Below are 17,315 nucleotides of genomic sequence, written 5' to 3'. Positions count from 1 at the left end.
TAAAAATAAATTTAAAATGAATTGACTTTTATTATAGTTATTATGATTATTATAGTTATGACTAGAACGTCTGCCTCACAATTAGATGTCATGAGTTTAAATTCACCTTGCTCTGGCCTTTCTGTGTAAAGTTTGCATGTTGTTCCTCTCTGTGTGCCCTGCATGACTTGGTTACATTTAATGACAACATTGTTAATGATTTTAGTCCTTTTTTTGATGATTGATTCTTGTATTTGCTCACCATCTGAAAAAGTTTACAAACACCTGCCTTTAGTTACTTTCACTGTTCAGACATGCCTAATGTATTAATTCATGCGTGGCTCAAAGTAAACTATGTTATAGTTTAGTTTGTTGATAATAAAAACGAAGCCGAGCGTGTTTTAGTTAGTATCTATATATTTACGTATTATTATTTTGGCCACATTTTGAACAGACGGCCCATATGAAGCGTTCCTTTGCTGGCGACGTCATCAATGCGCGCCGGTTTGTGTTACTGGCGCCATTCTGACAAGCGTGTGTTTCCCCCATCTCCCTGCCGGAGTACCACTACACACCTTTTTACTTGCGATTTACCCACTATTGTGTTCCTCGTCTGCAGTCACTCTTTTAGGTAAGTGTCATTGCATTTACCCCAATTATGTATTGTGTGGTCATCCCCGAGGATGAAAACGTTATTGGCGGCTTTACGTCCATTGCCCCCAGATTGTCTGCTATTGAATAAGTTTAGCTCCATCGCTAGCCTAAAAGTTAGCTTTGCCTTTCCGCATAATGTGTATTTTCTTTCTTTATTTTTTTTTGATCATATATATTTGCCTAGGACACTAGCAGCACCAAAAGAGTCCCCACAACATACCGCTTCAAATAAGTCTCCGCTATTTGAAAGTCATACGATGACGATCCGATTAACCTAGGATGTTACATCAGCTCCAGTAGCATTTTTTTAATTTGTGATGCTTAGTTCAAGAACGCCAAATGGTCAGTTTTAAATGGGCTGGGCGAGGAGGCCTATGTTAGCGATAACTAATGGCATGGCTAGCAAGCTTAAATGTTGTTTGTGCTATGAAAAGCCTTGGCAATGTTGCTAACTCTTGACAGCTACACGGCACAAGGATGACACCAGCTTGAGGTGGTCAGAATGTAATGTAATGATTAAACAGTGCAACCATTGTGAAATGCATCTAATGATGCAGCCACGATACGCGTATAACATCCAATAGAGTAAATTCTTTGCTTTCTGATTTGTTCTAATTTTGGTTTGAGCAGATGGGCAGATTTCACATGTAATATTCCTTTAATTGTAATTTTTTTCAGGGAATTTCATAGCTCAAATTGAGAAGGTGGTACTATCATAATCACTTGCACACGCCTTCACCCCCTCACTGGCTCATACACATATGAAAGTATTTACATGCATTTTATTGTTCTTTTACCTTTACCTCATATTATACTAAAATCCATCCATCCATTTTCTTGAGCCACTTATCCTCACAAGGCTCGCAGGCTTGCTGGTGCCTATCCCAGCTGACTTCGGGCAGTAGGCGGGGGACACCCTGAACTGGTTACCAGTCAATCGCAGGGTACACAGAGACTAACAACCATTCACGCACCCAGTCACACCTCAGGACAATTTATCACGTCCAGTTCACCTGCCATGCATCTTTTTGGTGTGTGGGAGGAAGCCGGAGTGCCCTGAGAGAACCCACACGGGCTCAGGGAGAACATGCAAACTCCACACAGGAAGGCTGGAGGTCAGTGGATTTAATTTCCCTTTAACTGCAAGGCGGACCTGCTATTCACAGCGCCACCAAGCCGCCCTATCATACCAAAACACAAAATATAAATAAAATGCACCCCTAATGATTACTAATAATGGGTTATATATGCTACCTTGTGTGGCGTAGCAACTTTTGTTAGAGAATTTATAGTAATTTACATTTAGGTAGATTTGCTGTGCTTTGTCCATGCCCACTTTGTAGATATGACACCCTGCATTGTTATTCCTAAAATGTACCAACACAGTTAAAGGAAGTTAACCATTACTTTTTTGTTATATAAGGAAGGTACCCCACAAAATTTTTGTGGGGCACCTTCCTTAGTGCCGTTTTCTTATTCAAATGTTGACTTACTGGTAGCAGTTTCATGTCATGGTTGCTGGGTTTGTTCATGTCTTGCCTTTAGTGCAGTACCTATGATGTCTTTTTCAGGGTTAGGGTTAGAAGCTTTTAACTATCTTACAATGTTAATTACCCTTAACACACCCAAAGTGTTATTTTACTTCCTTGACCAATTCTTGACCCCCCCCCCCCCCCCCCCCCCCCCCGCGCTTGCTTTTTCCCCCCAAACAATTTCAAATTGACTTACAAATGTAATATTTTGACTGGAAACTTGAATTGGAATGGGCCTTTCGCGGGCCGCTTGAAATGACGTGGCGGGCCAGATCTGGCCCCCGGGCCTTGAGTTTGACACCTGTGTTTTAGTGAGTGAGACGTTTCACTTCTTGGTTAAATATATCACTACTAAAAAGACACATTTAATAAGGAATTAAATTGGCAATGCACCAAAGATAAAAATTAATCATTTATATGCATATGGAAAGGTTGGAAAGACTGTGGAAAGGTTAAAATACAATGCATGTGAAAAAATATTTGGTTAGAAAATCAACTATACACAAAATATTAACTTAATGCTGCTGAAAATGGCTAAAATAAGTTAAACATCTTTTAAAGGTATCCAGTAGGGTTATCATTTCTGATTTTTTTAAAATTGATTATTCTTTTGATTATTTAATCAAATAATTGAATTTTATTTTATTTCGATTTAACCTCCGTTTACTTATTAACCTCCCCACTCCATTCAAAATCCTTTAAATTGATTTTATTGTTTTGTATATTTATTTATTAATGAGTGGCTATAACTACTCATTCTGTGTTTGTTATTGGGAGTGGATTTAACTACACATTATCTTCTATACATTAGCATTTTTAGTCAAACAGCATCATTGAAACATTTTAACCTTACAGGGAATATTCAGGGAATATTCTAACTTTTTAAAATTGCAAAAAGTCAGTGTTCATTCAACTGTAAAAAGATGTCAACCATAATATTTTAAATTACCGTACTTAACAAATAACGATGCTTTCAATTTTGAATAGCTTAGAAGACCAAAAACACATCAAACACAAAATGAGCAGAGTGGATACTTGGATTACTTTTTAAAAAAAAAGTTTTGCAATGACATGTTTGACTAAAACAAATGCAATAAAATGAAATCCCTTTTTAAAAATTAGTTGTGTGTGTTTTTAACAATTTTAAACAGCTGACTTTGCAATAAACAAAAATATTTACTTTAAAATTCAATTCAATTTAATGGTAAGAATGTTTTTGACATCACCAAATCACGATTGGATATTTTTGTATTAAATTGAATGTTGTGATGCAATTAGTTAATGATTAATTTGATTAAGTTATGAATAGTTCTGATATTTGCCACCGTCTATTCATTTCAGATTCAACTGCTAGAGTTCTTGGGAACGATCACACCTGATTCTATTGCAGTATTCTTTTAGTTGATCCTACTAGACCTGTTCAGAGGATTAATATTTAATGCACTTACCTTTGTGACAATTATTATTGCTAATTGTGCCTGATTATCACAAATGACAGCGGAACATCACTTTCAATGTCTACCAACGGTCTGTAGATGGCAGTGTTGTTCAACGCTATTTCATCTACCGGTCAGTCATTCACCAAATGAACAAAAGTATTCCAACGAGTGGCCATTATCAATGGAGTTTGTCCTCTCCTTTGCTTCTAGAAGTTGCCACTTCACCACAGGAATACCTTTTTCCTCCCTAATGTGTTTTCTGGGGATTCTTGTACACTGAAATCATCCCATAACTTTATGGATTTGTACTCTTTTGTTGGGGAGAAAAAAAAGACCTTCCCCAATCTCTTTCCACATAGCTGGATGCATACAATTGTTAAAAAAAAAAAAAAAAAGACATTAAGGGGGAACTAAACGGTGCAGTCCCGGCTATTATTAATTAATTGATAAGGAGATGTGTCTCAACACTCATGTCCATACGCTGTGCTACAACCTCTGCCAGCAGCCTGAGACTTTGCAGCCTGTTAATATTCATTAATATTAAATGTCTGGAATTAACTGCCTGTCAACTGATCTTGACTTCAGATTTGTCACAAAATGAGGCAGCGGAATAAAACATCACCCCCTCCCTCCAGCATTAGTAACCTTCACAGGTTTCTTCTTCTCAAAAAGGCATCATCCCTACTATTAGGAAGTAAAGTCCATTTATTGAAGGTCTCTCAAAATGAACAGGGAAGGTGACAGGCTCATTGCCTTTTAAGCCAAGTAAAGATGATTATGGACCTGAGAGGCTTGAACATAATTGAAAGCCGTAATCAAGACAATGACAATGCACTTGTTGAGGTTAATGGATTGTGTTGCCTTAAATTGAGGGCAAAATACAATATTTTGCTGCTCAATTTGCTCTGTTGTGCATTGACTTGCAAGTCATGATAATTTCAAACCAATTTCTCCCATAGGAAAACCTCTAGATTTTATTGTTGTTTGTGCCTGACTAGTGTTTTATTTCTTTTTTTTCTTTTACATAGTATTTTAAAACCCCCTTACAATGAAATAAAATTTGTTTACACACCAAAAACTGTTTTGTGAACAAGTCTATTTGAACAAATGAACAAATCGCCAAGTATGCACTGCCCTCCATAATTACTGCCAATTCCTGGACAAAAGGTGTTTTACAGCTTCTAAGTTTTTTTTTTTTCAAAAATAATACATGACCAAAATGTACTCATTCTGTTCCATCTATTTTCAGACTCTCATTTACCCTAACCATTCTTTCCTTCTGTCCATCCATCCATCCATCCATCCATCCATCCATCCATCCATCCATCCATCCATCCATCCATCCATCCATCCATCCATCCATCTATCCATCCATCCATCCATCCATCCATCCATCCATCCATCCATCCATCCATCCATCCATCCATCCATCCATCCATCCATCCATCCATCCATCCATCCATCCATCATTTTAACCGCTTTTCCACACAAGAGACCCAGGCGTGATGGAGCCTAACCCAGCTACCTGCACTACCTGTCAGGGTATATACCGGTATATATACCCTGAACTGGTTACCAGCCAATCACAGGGCACACAAACACAAACAACCATTGAAACACACAAACACTCCTGCGGACAATTTAGATTGTCTAGTTTACCTAACAGTAGGGCTGGGTGATTTTTTTCCTTAAAAAAAGCATCTCTAAACCCCCCCCCCCCAAAAAAAAAAAAAAAAAAATTTGATTTCAGATTTTTTTCGACCCCTCCAATTTTTTTTTTAAAGAAAATAAGTGAAAATGACTCAGAAAATTCAAAATAAGTTTTGCTTTTATTTTAGCTATTGTTTCATATACTTAACTCCCTCTTAGAATTAAAGCACAAAACAATTGTAGCACAGTAGAACATTGTATGAGTTTGATAAAGTAAAAACTTGAAACTTTTTGCAACTTTTTTAAAGATAAACATTGCAACTTATATCACAGGATACAGACAATTATTAGGTTGAGGTGCTGCCAATTTCGTTGAGTACTGGCAATGCAATATAAATAAAGGCATTCTATTCCATGCCAGTCCTCATGTGTGAGCATGTCGTAACAGCCCCACCTCCTCTACCCCCCCACCCCAACTGACTTTTATTGCAAAAGGCTTTAAACAAACTTTGCAGCGTGGCTTTACTTTCCATGTCTGCAAAATCAAACCACATGCGAAACAACAACTCTTTCTTTTCGAAACAAAAGTTCGTTCACTTTTGGTTATCCTTTGCTATGTAGCGCTAGTCTACTGTTTGATGGGTGCAGAAGCCACGAAAGCTCATGAGGGCCAAACGGGCTGTAATCAAGAGGAATGCAGAAGCAATGGAAGCGTAGCAAACACTGAAGGAAAATAGCGATTTTATTTTTTTTCCAATTGTCCATACCAAAAAAGTTTGAATTAAGTGATTAAAATTGATTTATCGCCCAGGCCTACCTAACAGGCATGCTTGCGGAACATGGGAAGAAACCCGGTACCCAGAGAAAACCCACGTGGGCACAGGAAGAACATGAAAACTCCACACAGGAGGTCTGGAGCAGGAAGCGAATCCACAATATCTGCTCTCTGCACGACTGTGCATGTGCTAAGTCTTCCACCATGCCCCTCTTTTAATAATTGAAAAAAGAAAATACTTTAAAAAAAGTATACTCTATGTCTGAACTTTATAAAGATGTATACATATTTCTTTAGAATTGAATGTTCCAGCTATTTTCTGACACTGTTTTATCTTAATCCATCCATCTATTTTCAACAGCCGCCTATCTTCTCTTGGGTCCCTAGCATGTTGGTGTCTATCCCAGCCGTCTTAGGGCAGTAGGCGGGGGACACCATGAACTGGTTGTTGGCCAATCGGCCAAAAACAACCATTCACAGTCACAAACACACCTAAGGACAATTTAAAGGAGAGGAGAACGTGCAAACTCCACACAGAAAATAAATGCATACTGAATTTCTAAATGGACTACAAGACTAGAGGACACACACAAAAAAGTTTTTTTACTGTTACTTTAATCACTAGCTCTCAATCATCAAGATTTATGCATTGCGGCACTTAATATGAAGTTTCATTTAACTTTTCAGGCATATTTCAGAACATTTTGGTCAAATTCCATATTGTATCAATTCTGGTGTGTTGTGCTTTGAAAGTTTTAGAACTCAAACATAACTTTTATGCAGCCAGAGTACAGAAATGTTTCAATCGATCTTCCTCTTCTTCTCCAGGTATATCCAACTATGGATATAGACGGTGCCAGTTCGGTGGTGCTGAAGACATTAACTCAAGCCACCAGTCAGGACACAGCTGTGCTGAAGCCTGCCGAGGAGCAGCTTAGACAGTGGGAGACGCAACCAGGCTTCTACTCGGTCCTTCTGGTGGGAAACCCTTGAATAATTACATTTGAATTCAGTGTTTTTATAGGGGTTGTTTGTTTTCGATATATGGTATTTGAAATGCGTGAAATATAGCCTTATAATGGATTGAAGATTCAAGAGTTTTAGTCTCATTTGCATCGTAATACTACACAATGAAATTTTTATTCTGTTCACTTCCCCGAGCAGACTACATTCCACAATCGAGCAAATAATTGAAGTTGTCTATAAAACAGAAAAAAAAAAAACAGGTAATAGAGCAATAAGCAATAATAAGTAATAATGAAACAATAAATGAAGAGACACATTCTGAGCATATTATGGAGTAGATGTAGTGAAAGAAACTATACATATGAGGACGAAACTGCAAAATATGTACTGTAGTGCAAAATATTATGTGCAGCTGTCCTGCACTGTGCAGGATTTTGCATGCGTACATGTGGTAAAGTGAGTTAAAAATGATCTAGTTTCAACCTCACTCAGGTTTCAGCAAAACACAAGTTACATGTAAGGGTTTTTTTTTTGCATCTTTTTATCTGTTTGAGATCACCTTCCCCTTTATTGGTTTGGAATCAGTATTAGGCTGGTTTTTAGTGGTTACCTATCCAAAGAGGTACAACAGGATCTACCTAGAGCAATGTTATATTTAGAAATTAAAAAAAAAAAAAAAAAAAAAAAAAAATATATATATATATATATATATATATATATATAATCTATATATCTATATATATATATATCTATATCTTTTAAAAAGTGAGCAAAACTTATCTCTGGATGGCTTTACATTGTAGCCCAACGAGCACTATTCTAATTTACTAATGTCAGTATTCAATTCAGACTCGCACCAAGATCCTTAAACATAATTTGAACTGACATCAGCACCACATGTCCAAATCAGCTTGACTGAGTTCCTCAATTATGTCTTTGCTGAAGAAACAGATACAACAAATGAGAAATACAATTTGATCAAAATGCTAAACAGATTATACTCGTAATACACTCGCACAGCAGGGAAAAATGCCCAATCTGGATTTTTTTTTTTTTTTTTAAATGATTTTTTTTCTTCATTTTATTTGCACAAAAAAAATTGACATAATGTATATGGAACATGATGTCATGCATGGTATGTATGACTGCACATGACAGTTTTTACCTACGTAAGTATGGTCCAGTATATAGGTACTCATCTTTCCTACGTGATCAAGCGAGTCTTTTCAAACTTGTCATTTCGTAGAGACATCTCAAAGAGGATGTCACATCATTACCATGCATAACAAACCGTCTGCACGGCTGAGTAACTACTGTCACCAATATTTTTTTTGCTTTAGGCTTCAAGTGGGATTAAATTAAAGTTAAGTATAAAGTCAACAATGTTAGTCAGAGGCAATCGCCGATCTCTCTCTCAGGCACTCTCATGCATCTACGGATTGCATACTGAGTTTTTGATTACGTATACGTTGATTACTGTGACTGTCCGTGAGGTCACAAAAAATGTACTCAATCTAGGACCACATTTGAAAGTGATCTGAGTAAGATTTGAAGAAAATTGGAATTGACCCATAAACAGGTAGATAAAAAATAGAGATCATATATAGGTGAAAAGAAAATCAGGTTTGGGCTGAATTTACCTGCAGTCTTAACATAGCCTTATATACAGTAAGGCTTTATCTTGAGCATAGGTTTATAAAGCCGTATTCACTTAACTAATACAAAATGTATCGAAGTGGAGCTTAGCTTAGAGCGTTGACACAGCATATCAACACACGAAAATATTCATCTTACTTTACCTCCCAAGATATCAGGATATTTATCTTTTTTCCTACTCGTTTTTTAAGAGCTTTTTTGTGCTACTAGCCTCGTCCTAGCTAGTGTTAAGCTAGTTCATCTTCCTGATCAAATTAACCTTGAACATAACTCATGCATTTGCCCTCCCATGCAGACATGGCAGACATAGGGGAGACAAGCTGTGCTATCCAAACATTCCTCTCTGCTGCCAATTTTCCATCGCATGTTATGATTCTGTATATATAACTACTATGAGTCAATACCAATTTGTGCACAACCCAAGTTGTGTTGATATAAAAACTACTCGATCAGTCTGAAACTTTATTTCTATTGTTTAGCTACTTATTTTAGTCTTCCAACATTTTCTGATGAAATGTATGCCTTCCATTCCCTTAGAACATCTTCAATAACCATATGCTGGATGTGAATGTCAGATGGCTGGCAGTACTCTACTTCAAAAATGGTATTGACAGATACTGGAGGAGAGTGGCCCCTCAGTAAGTACATGTTTTCACCTTTTAACGCCTCCCTTGCTGTTGTCTCTTTGCCACAGTTTTTATTTCATTCATTTTATTGCCATTGCGCTCAATGTTTGTTTTGGTTCCATTTTCCTGTTACAGCTCCCCCATGTGCATTGTGCCTTTATTACTGTCTTAAATGTTCCAGCTTTTTTCATCTCTATTCCAATCCTCCATGATTATTTATATATCCCACACTTTGTGTCTTTTTAATATACAGTATGTGGGCTTTGTGCTTTCACTGAGCCCCATGTGTCTTTGTCTCCTTGATAAGTGAATTTTAGTTGAATTTGAATGGAGCATTGGTCCATAAATCCACAGGACGGTGGCAGGCTCGAGGTTAGGGTTAAGTTCTGCCTCGGCAATCTTTGTGTTAGGCAATTTTGTTTCTCGATGTTGTTTATTTTTTACACTCCACAGTCTCCTCCTCTGACCTTCCTCCCTTACTCCTCGTTCTTCTTCTCCGACCAAGTTCTTTTTTTGCACCTGTCAGTAGTTTAGTGAAATAACTTTAATTTTTTAGAGTGCCTTGTGAGGGTTTTTGGGCCACCGTGTAATTTGATTGCCATTGGGCTCATTGCCATGAATTGATAAGAAAAGCAATGCCTGATATGTCACTGTGAACGTGGTGTCAAGCTGCGAAGTGTAGGACACGTTATATGACTGTTGCATCGTGTTAATAAGTGTATCTGACAAAGTATTGCAATGGACTAGGAGAAAAATGAACATTATCTGAACATTCCCATTTTTAAAAATACTTGAAACAAAGTCTGTTCTGGTATGCACGTTGAACTAATTGTTCTTCTTATTTATCCACCTATTGATTTTTCTACAGTGTTTACGCTCCTTAAGATCGCGTGTGAGCTGGAATGATTCCTGGCTGATTTGGCGGGAGTTCGGATAGACCTTTAATTGGTTGCAAGCCAATTGCAGGGCACTTATAGATAACTGCATTGATCGAGAACTTGGTCTTCCATCAACCTGAGGCGCATGTTTTAGGGAACACTATAAGTAACATTTTAAGTGTTGCACTTTTAAAATGGCTGGAAAGACTTGGTCAGTCTCACTTAACCAATCCCCCTTCTCTTGTTCCTGACATAATCCATAGTCCTCTATGATTTACAAATTAAACAATCCATGGCTGCTATGTTTGTAGCATGATTGTTTGTCAGTGTTACTGTATTACTAAATATTATTAGTTTTATGGTGTAAAACCAAGAATATTTAGCAATACAGGAAAGGAAAATAGGCTAATAACTTATCCTCCCCCCCAACTCACGGGCAAACAGCCGGCCGGCGGGGGGGACTCCTCTACGGTGGGGCGCAGGGAGGTTAAATTTAAATTATTAGCCTTTCACACCAAACAGTCCAGGATCTCTGACTTCCTGGTCGCGGTCCACGAGTTTGCATTCATACTGAGGGACAACTACCAGGGCACAGTGGAAGAGTTTCTGCGGTGTGAAAGGGGGTATTGTGCAATGTCAATGAAAATGACCAGGAAGGCGATTAACTTAAAGTTAATTCCTTTCATGTTCCCTCACATATTTGTTTGTTTGATTTCCAAATGTTATGACTGTTACAGAAAATGTTTCCACTGTATGTGAATTCTTCACTTTCCTTTACCTATTACCTTCGTGTTTACTTGTGTGGTATGAGCCTTTGGTTGCCCATTGACGATGTCTATTTTAATCGTTTTAATCGTTTTACCAGCATACGTGTACAGTAAATCCTCTTTTACTTAAGCAGATGCCTGGGTGTCATATTTTGTTCCACCATCCATGTTTACCTTCTTCTCCTCACTGTGTCTGCTCAGTGACGCATCACGGTGATCATCAAGCACTCCTCCGCCCCATTAAGCCTCAGTTGCTGCATAAATCTACAGCTTAGTTTTTTTTTTGTGTGTGTGTTTTACAAATTCAATGCTCAAAGCAGCAAAGGCAAGTGCATCTGCTGCAATTTTATAAGATGTTTAATGGAGGGAGAGGATTTATAGACGTTTGGCAGCTAGTTGGTGCTGTTGCTGTTCAAGGATTTGAATTCATCTCATAGCATTTTAGTAGATGCAACTTCATATATCTGCTTGGACTTGTAGATTTAAAATAAAGTTCTAAAGATTCTACTCGAAGTGTGGCAGGCTCACTGTCCTCACAATGCAAAGGCTCAGCTCTGCAAAGCGCTGCCATCTTGCAACTAGAATCTCTCAGGGATTATAAACAGGGATTTCTTTTCGTACCCTCAAATGCTATTTCTTCTTCTGAACATATTTTCTGTCTGCATCTGTTGCCAGTGCTTTATCAGAGGAGGAGAAGACTACGTTACGTGCCGGTCTCATCACAAACTTCAACGAGCCTGTCAATCAGGTTAGTGTTTTCACTCCTCCCTGCTGAAATCATACCTGCGCTGATGGCGGACCTCATTAACAAACCTTGCAGGCACTTTTATCTGTATTATGATTTGATGACATCCTATTTGAAGAAGGTAGCATAGGTAGAACACTCATTGCCATCCATTTACATGAACTTAATCTGCCTACAGGCTAAAAGTAGGAACCGAGGCTTGGCTGATGTTTTTTCTTGCTCACACTTCTTTTTTGGATTAAAACATGCAGTAAGACTGGAAAATATCCATACAAAGTCATCCATACATCTATTTTCTAGCACTGACTTGTGCAATCAATCTGAACTCATCAGTCTTCTGCCAGATTCCACAACTATGTTTGTGATGATTGGAAAGAAATACATGCAGTACAGTACAAAAATACAGTTCAATCTCAGAGGAACTAGTAAGATTTGGACTGACTAAATTTTTAGGGGAAATATGCATTAAATGCCATAACATCATAATATACAGTACCTTGTCAAAGTATTGGCCCCTCTTTCACTTTTTGACATTTTACTACATTTTGAGCCTCAAAAATAAAGATAAAAAAAGATTAAAACATATTTGTGAGGAACACAAAATGTAAAGAGGAATTCAAACAATATTTGATGTTTTTTGACAAATAAAAACCTGAAAAGTTGGATTTGCAAAAATATTTGCCCCATTTTAATTAACATTTTGTACAACCTTAGTAACTTAAACGGATAAAATTTAATTTTTCGCATGTGCCAACGGGAGCTTTGGGGGCATTATGGTAAATGCAGCAACACACACAAGCAGACATGGTGACCTCCGGAGGAGTGCTATCCCCCATGTAATTTAATTTAATGATAACTAGACCTATGGTCATATTTAAAAAATACTGTTGGTCGTTAAGAACACATTTATTTGCAAGTTGTTTTTTTTTTTTTTTTTTTTTTTTTTTAAATTATTTTTAATGAAAAATTATCTAAATCTTACCCAGTGTCATTTTAGGGTTAAGGTTTGATGGAGAGTGTTTGTGTTAGGATATTTCAGATTTTTCCTCCGATTCTCTATCGGATTGAGGTCTGATTTATGACTTGGCCTTTCTAACACCTTGATACGGTCCATTTCATTGTAGATTTGGCTTTATGTTTAAGTTGTCCTCTTGAAAGGAAACGTCCACCCTAGTCTTCGCTCCTTATCAAACTCCATCATATTTTTTTTGCCAAAATCACCCTTTATGTGACTCCATCCATCTTCCAACTCTAACCATCTCAGTCCTTGAAAAAGAATATAGCAGCCCCAGATCATGACGCTGCCACTACCAGCATGCTTGACAGTGAGGAAGGGGCACTCCAGGCAAAGTGCAGTGTTACTCATAAGCCAATCATGTTTTGCATCCAGTTCAAAAAGTTTTCTTTTGGTCCCATATGACCATAGCATCTTATTCCACATGGCTTCTGTGTCACCCAAGTGCCTTCTGGCAAACTTCAACCATGGCTTTCTTTCATGGGAAAGAAAAGTTGGGAGGGTTTTACTTCCTGTAACACATTTCATGCACTTTATTTATGTACGTACAATGTCCGTGTGGTGGTGGTGGTTGGGGAGTCTACTTCATGGAATTCACTTTTCGTGGGGGCTTTCCAGTCCTCATTAACCGCGAAAAACATGGGAATACTGTATATCTCCTTAGGAATTCCACCTAAATGCCAGACCTGCCTGGTGTGGTCGTTGCTCGACATGATCCTGATTGCTCCTGTCGTGTTCTTAAACCATTTCTGCGACCAAGTGCGATTGCATTTACAATATACTGAAACTAGATGACACACAGGTGGAATCCATCATTTAGGTCAACCTCATTGAGAAATAATCAGGGAGCATCTGGAGTCATTTGGCTGACAGATCAGGGGACTAATGTTTTTGTACATCCTTCTTTTCAGGTTTTTTTTATTTGTCAAAAACATAAAAAATGTTTTTCAAATTTTGTTCCAGTTCACAATTGTTCCGTATGACGTTGATTGCTCACAAATATTTTCCAACTTTTTATCTGTATATGTGAATCGCATAATGTGGTAAGATGTCAAAAAGTTGCAGGGGGCGCCAATACCCATGCAAGGTACTGTAATCATATCACGTTAGATGTCAGCAGAGACTTACTATACCACATTTCAGCCATCATCAAAACATCCACATTTAACTTTTACTTTTCTAATTTGGCTTTTGGATAGGATATGCATGAATGGAAGAAAATGTGAGTCAAGAAAAATACATGAAGATGATGTAGTCTGCAACTTCAGTTTCTTGCAATAATCCCCAACTGGCAAGCTGTCTATTGTAATCATTTTTTCGGTTTGTGTGTTTTAATTTTACAAATACCGGTATGACCAAAGCTTAATTGGACCACTGGATATTGTTATGAAAAGTGTTTTTTTTTTTTTTTGTCTTGGAGCACAATGCTGGCATTAAGGAAGCTATAATAGAGTGTGGGGGGAAATCAGGTTGCCGTGAGCTTATAGAAATGACAACAATACAACAATTCTGATTGCGACAACTGAGAAGCTCTTTGAGAGGCAGGAAAAAACACTCAGCCATTCAGGATTGGTCTGGCTGTCCACTGGACGCAGCTGGCAAGATGAAAGCCATGAGAATGAAGTAATTTGCACTCTTTGTCAACATGGCGCGCTACCTAAAGTGCCTCCTCACACTCTTTGAAAGATAAGACGATCCAGCTCGCTGCCTACAGGTATGGGCATGAGCTAGGAAATTTTCAATGCTGGTGTACCATAACCTCTGAAGTTGAATTCCCCTGAAGTTTTACAAATTTCTCTCTGTCTACTACATTTACATTGTAGAATAATTGTCATGACACATCCTTGTTTTTCTTAAGATTGAAAAGAATCTACAGGTCTTATTTGTGGAATTTCTCTTTTGAAAATAGTAGGATCCAACCAATAATAGGTTTTTGAGGCCAATGTCGGCACTGATATTTGGCAGAAGAAATTATTGAAATGGATTGTGGCCGATGAAATTAAAAAAAAAAAAAAGAAGCAATCCTAATGCATAAAATGACATTTTCGGCTCCCTATAGTATTTTTACGCAAATTTACATGAACTTAGTGTCTTCTTGCATGTTTCAATTTCCATCCACATGTAAACAAAACACAATACATTGAATATGAAAAACAAATTGAAATTCATATTCAGTGAGTGGATGAAGTCCCAATCAATGTGATTATATAACCTCTATTTAAGTTATGCAGTGAATTGCAAACAATCAAAATGAATACAGGGCTTCAAGTAACATTTCAGAATGCCTACCACTTAGTTAGAGTTTAAGCAACGCGAGTCAGTCTCCTTGTTATAGGCACTGTTTTATTCCGCTGTGGTGTGTAATTATGTTTTTTACATTTAAATTATCAAACAAAAAGATCAAGTAAAACAATTAATACAAATAGAACAGTTATTCAAATGAAAGCTACTAATACAGAGGAAAGGAAAATAAAGGACAGAAACTTATACAAGACAGAAAGGGACAATGCTGCATCTACACATAGGCTAATATTAAATTCTGATGGTATGATAAACATGAATGAAATTGACATCATTACATAATTACAATTTCAGCCTTAATTAAAAGTATTAGGGTGAATAAGCCTTAATTAAAAGTATTAGGGTGAATAAATAAATAATTTTTCCATTGAAAAAAAATATGTATTATTATGTATAGCACTATTATTATGATACACATTGACCACAACTTTTTATAGACGATAGCAATTGTATGGTGAAAATTAGTGTTAGATAACTAACACGATTGCTAGTGTCGAAATACTGGCGAATCCACTGTGGAAAACGGCAGCATGTCTTCTAGGTGCGACATAGTCGGGCATGAGTTTTTTTTTTTTTTGATGAATTTTGGGGGGGCACCACTCTTGTAATGAATTTGTAGTGTACCAATGAAGATTTTTTCAGACATTTGGGGCCACTTTCTTGGAAAATTGCCTCATTTTGGGGAGCTTCTATAGCAGCCGCCTTTGATGGTACTGACAAGCACGGCAGATGATTTGAAAAAGCCCTTGATCTTGTTGAACACACGAACGCTGAAGTGGAATCCTATTATGAAATAAAGATGAATTCATGACAAATAAAGATTTCTACATGATCTATTGTTTAGTTATTAATTGCTGTTGTTATGTGGCTCTTAATCTCTTAAAAACATTGTAATGTTGTGGACGGAGTCATGAACGCAACACTGACAGGAATTTGACACCCAGCCCTTTACATGAGGTGAAGTTTAGTTTTGTTTGCCTGCACCATTTGAGCTCAAAGACATAAATTTGTTTGTTTTATTGTTTGACTATGCTTGGAAAATAGCAGCTTTTAAGATTAGCTATTAGGGGCCAATAGTGGAATATTTTTTCAACTAGGGGAGCTATAATGATGAGCTACTTCAAGGCACAACTCTCAAAATGTTTTGTGTATATTCCATGCAAAAAAAACAAAAAAACACAGAGAAGCTGAAACTTTTTCCTCAACCTTTGCTGTTTTGTTTTTGTTCTCATTGACATCATTTATTTAAGTTTATCACCTTCAGATGACTCCAATGTCCTAGTGCCAATGAGTCTTGCTTCATTGATGCTGATGTAGCCATGTAGGGGAGACATCATCCTCACTAGTTAAAAAATAAACATCTATAACATAAATAAATTGTAATATTTGTGTAATACTGCTGAATAAATGCGTATACAATCATTTTGTGTGGTGGTATGATAAGTTCACATGATCAACTGCCATTGCAATGTTGAAAAACAAATACATTACAATGACAAATATTGAAGCTAGAATTATTATCTTTGGTATAGAACAATGATCATGTTGTGCAATTGAACATAATGCATACATTGCTTTCTTTCTAAATAATCCACTTCAATATCTGTTGGCAGCTCTGTGAATAGAGGACTTAAGAGGAGCTTAGAAAAATCACTATTATTCTAGGTGCCAAATATACGGCAGGCCTGATCTCTGAGTATTTTGACCATTGACAACTTTTGTGACAAGTTTGACCAGTGTCCCAAAATGGCTTGTGTTTGAGTTTTTGGAGGTACACCTGAATTTTTACGCAAAAAAACTATACAGACAGAAGTTTTCTTTTCTTTTTTTCTTTTTCTTTTAAAGTGGTCTCTTTTTAGGATTCTTTATTTTTAACTAAGTTGAACATCCCTCCTCTGCAGTTTCATGCTGTTTGCCTGTGGTCATTCTCTTTTTCATGTTTGTGTGTGTGCATATGTGTGTGTGTGTGTGTTTTGCTGACAGATAGCAACCCAGATCGCAGTGCTGATAGCCAAGGTAGCTCGGCTGGATTGCCCCCGGCAATGGCCGGAGCTCATCCCCATTCTGCTGGAGTCCGTCAAGGGCCAGGATGGCCTGCAGCAGCACAGAGCGCTGCTCACCTTCTATCACGTTACCAAAACCCTCTCGTCAAAACGTCTGGCACAGGACAGGCGGCTCTTTCAGGATGTAAGTCACCAGTCGCATCATTTGTGGAATGATTTTGTCTTTTTTGATTGTGTTATTTTCCCTTTTACTTGTTTTGAACCTGCATTTCGGTGTGTCACCTTCAGGTGATGCTGTTTAGCTGTTGTGGGTTGCTCAAACGTGAGCT

General features: G+C 37.5%; 1 protein-coding gene across 1 annotated transcript in view; it reads left to right on the top strand.

Moving 5' to 3' along the window:
• Positions 1-496: 496 nt before the first annotated feature.
• Positions 497-17,315, top strand: part of ipo11 (importin 11) — a 106,265-nt gene continuing 89,446 nt past the window's right edge. Inside the window, exons 1-5 of the mRNA XM_088429193.1 lie at positions 497-610; positions 6,858-7,007; positions 9,189-9,289; positions 11,598-11,670; positions 16,967-17,170. Coding sequence (XP_088285319.1) covers positions 6,870-7,007; positions 9,189-9,289; positions 11,598-11,670; positions 16,967-17,170 — 516 coding nt within the window. The 5' untranslated portion in view covers positions 497-610; positions 6,858-6,869. The remainder of the gene's footprint in view (positions 611-6,857; positions 7,008-9,188; positions 9,290-11,597; positions 11,671-16,966; positions 17,171-17,315) is intronic.

This window comes from Hippichthys cyanospilos, chromosome 1 (assembly GCF_059441005.1).
Source record: "Hippichthys cyanospilos isolate Australia breed blue-spotted pipefish chromosome 1, RoL_Hcya_1.0, whole genome shotgun sequence".
Classification (NCBI taxonomy): Eukaryota; Metazoa; Chordata; class Actinopteri; order Syngnathiformes; family Syngnathidae; genus Hippichthys; species Hippichthys cyanospilos.
Note: the sequence above shows the minus strand (reverse complement) of the source record. Positions and strands in the feature narration are given on the sequence as shown.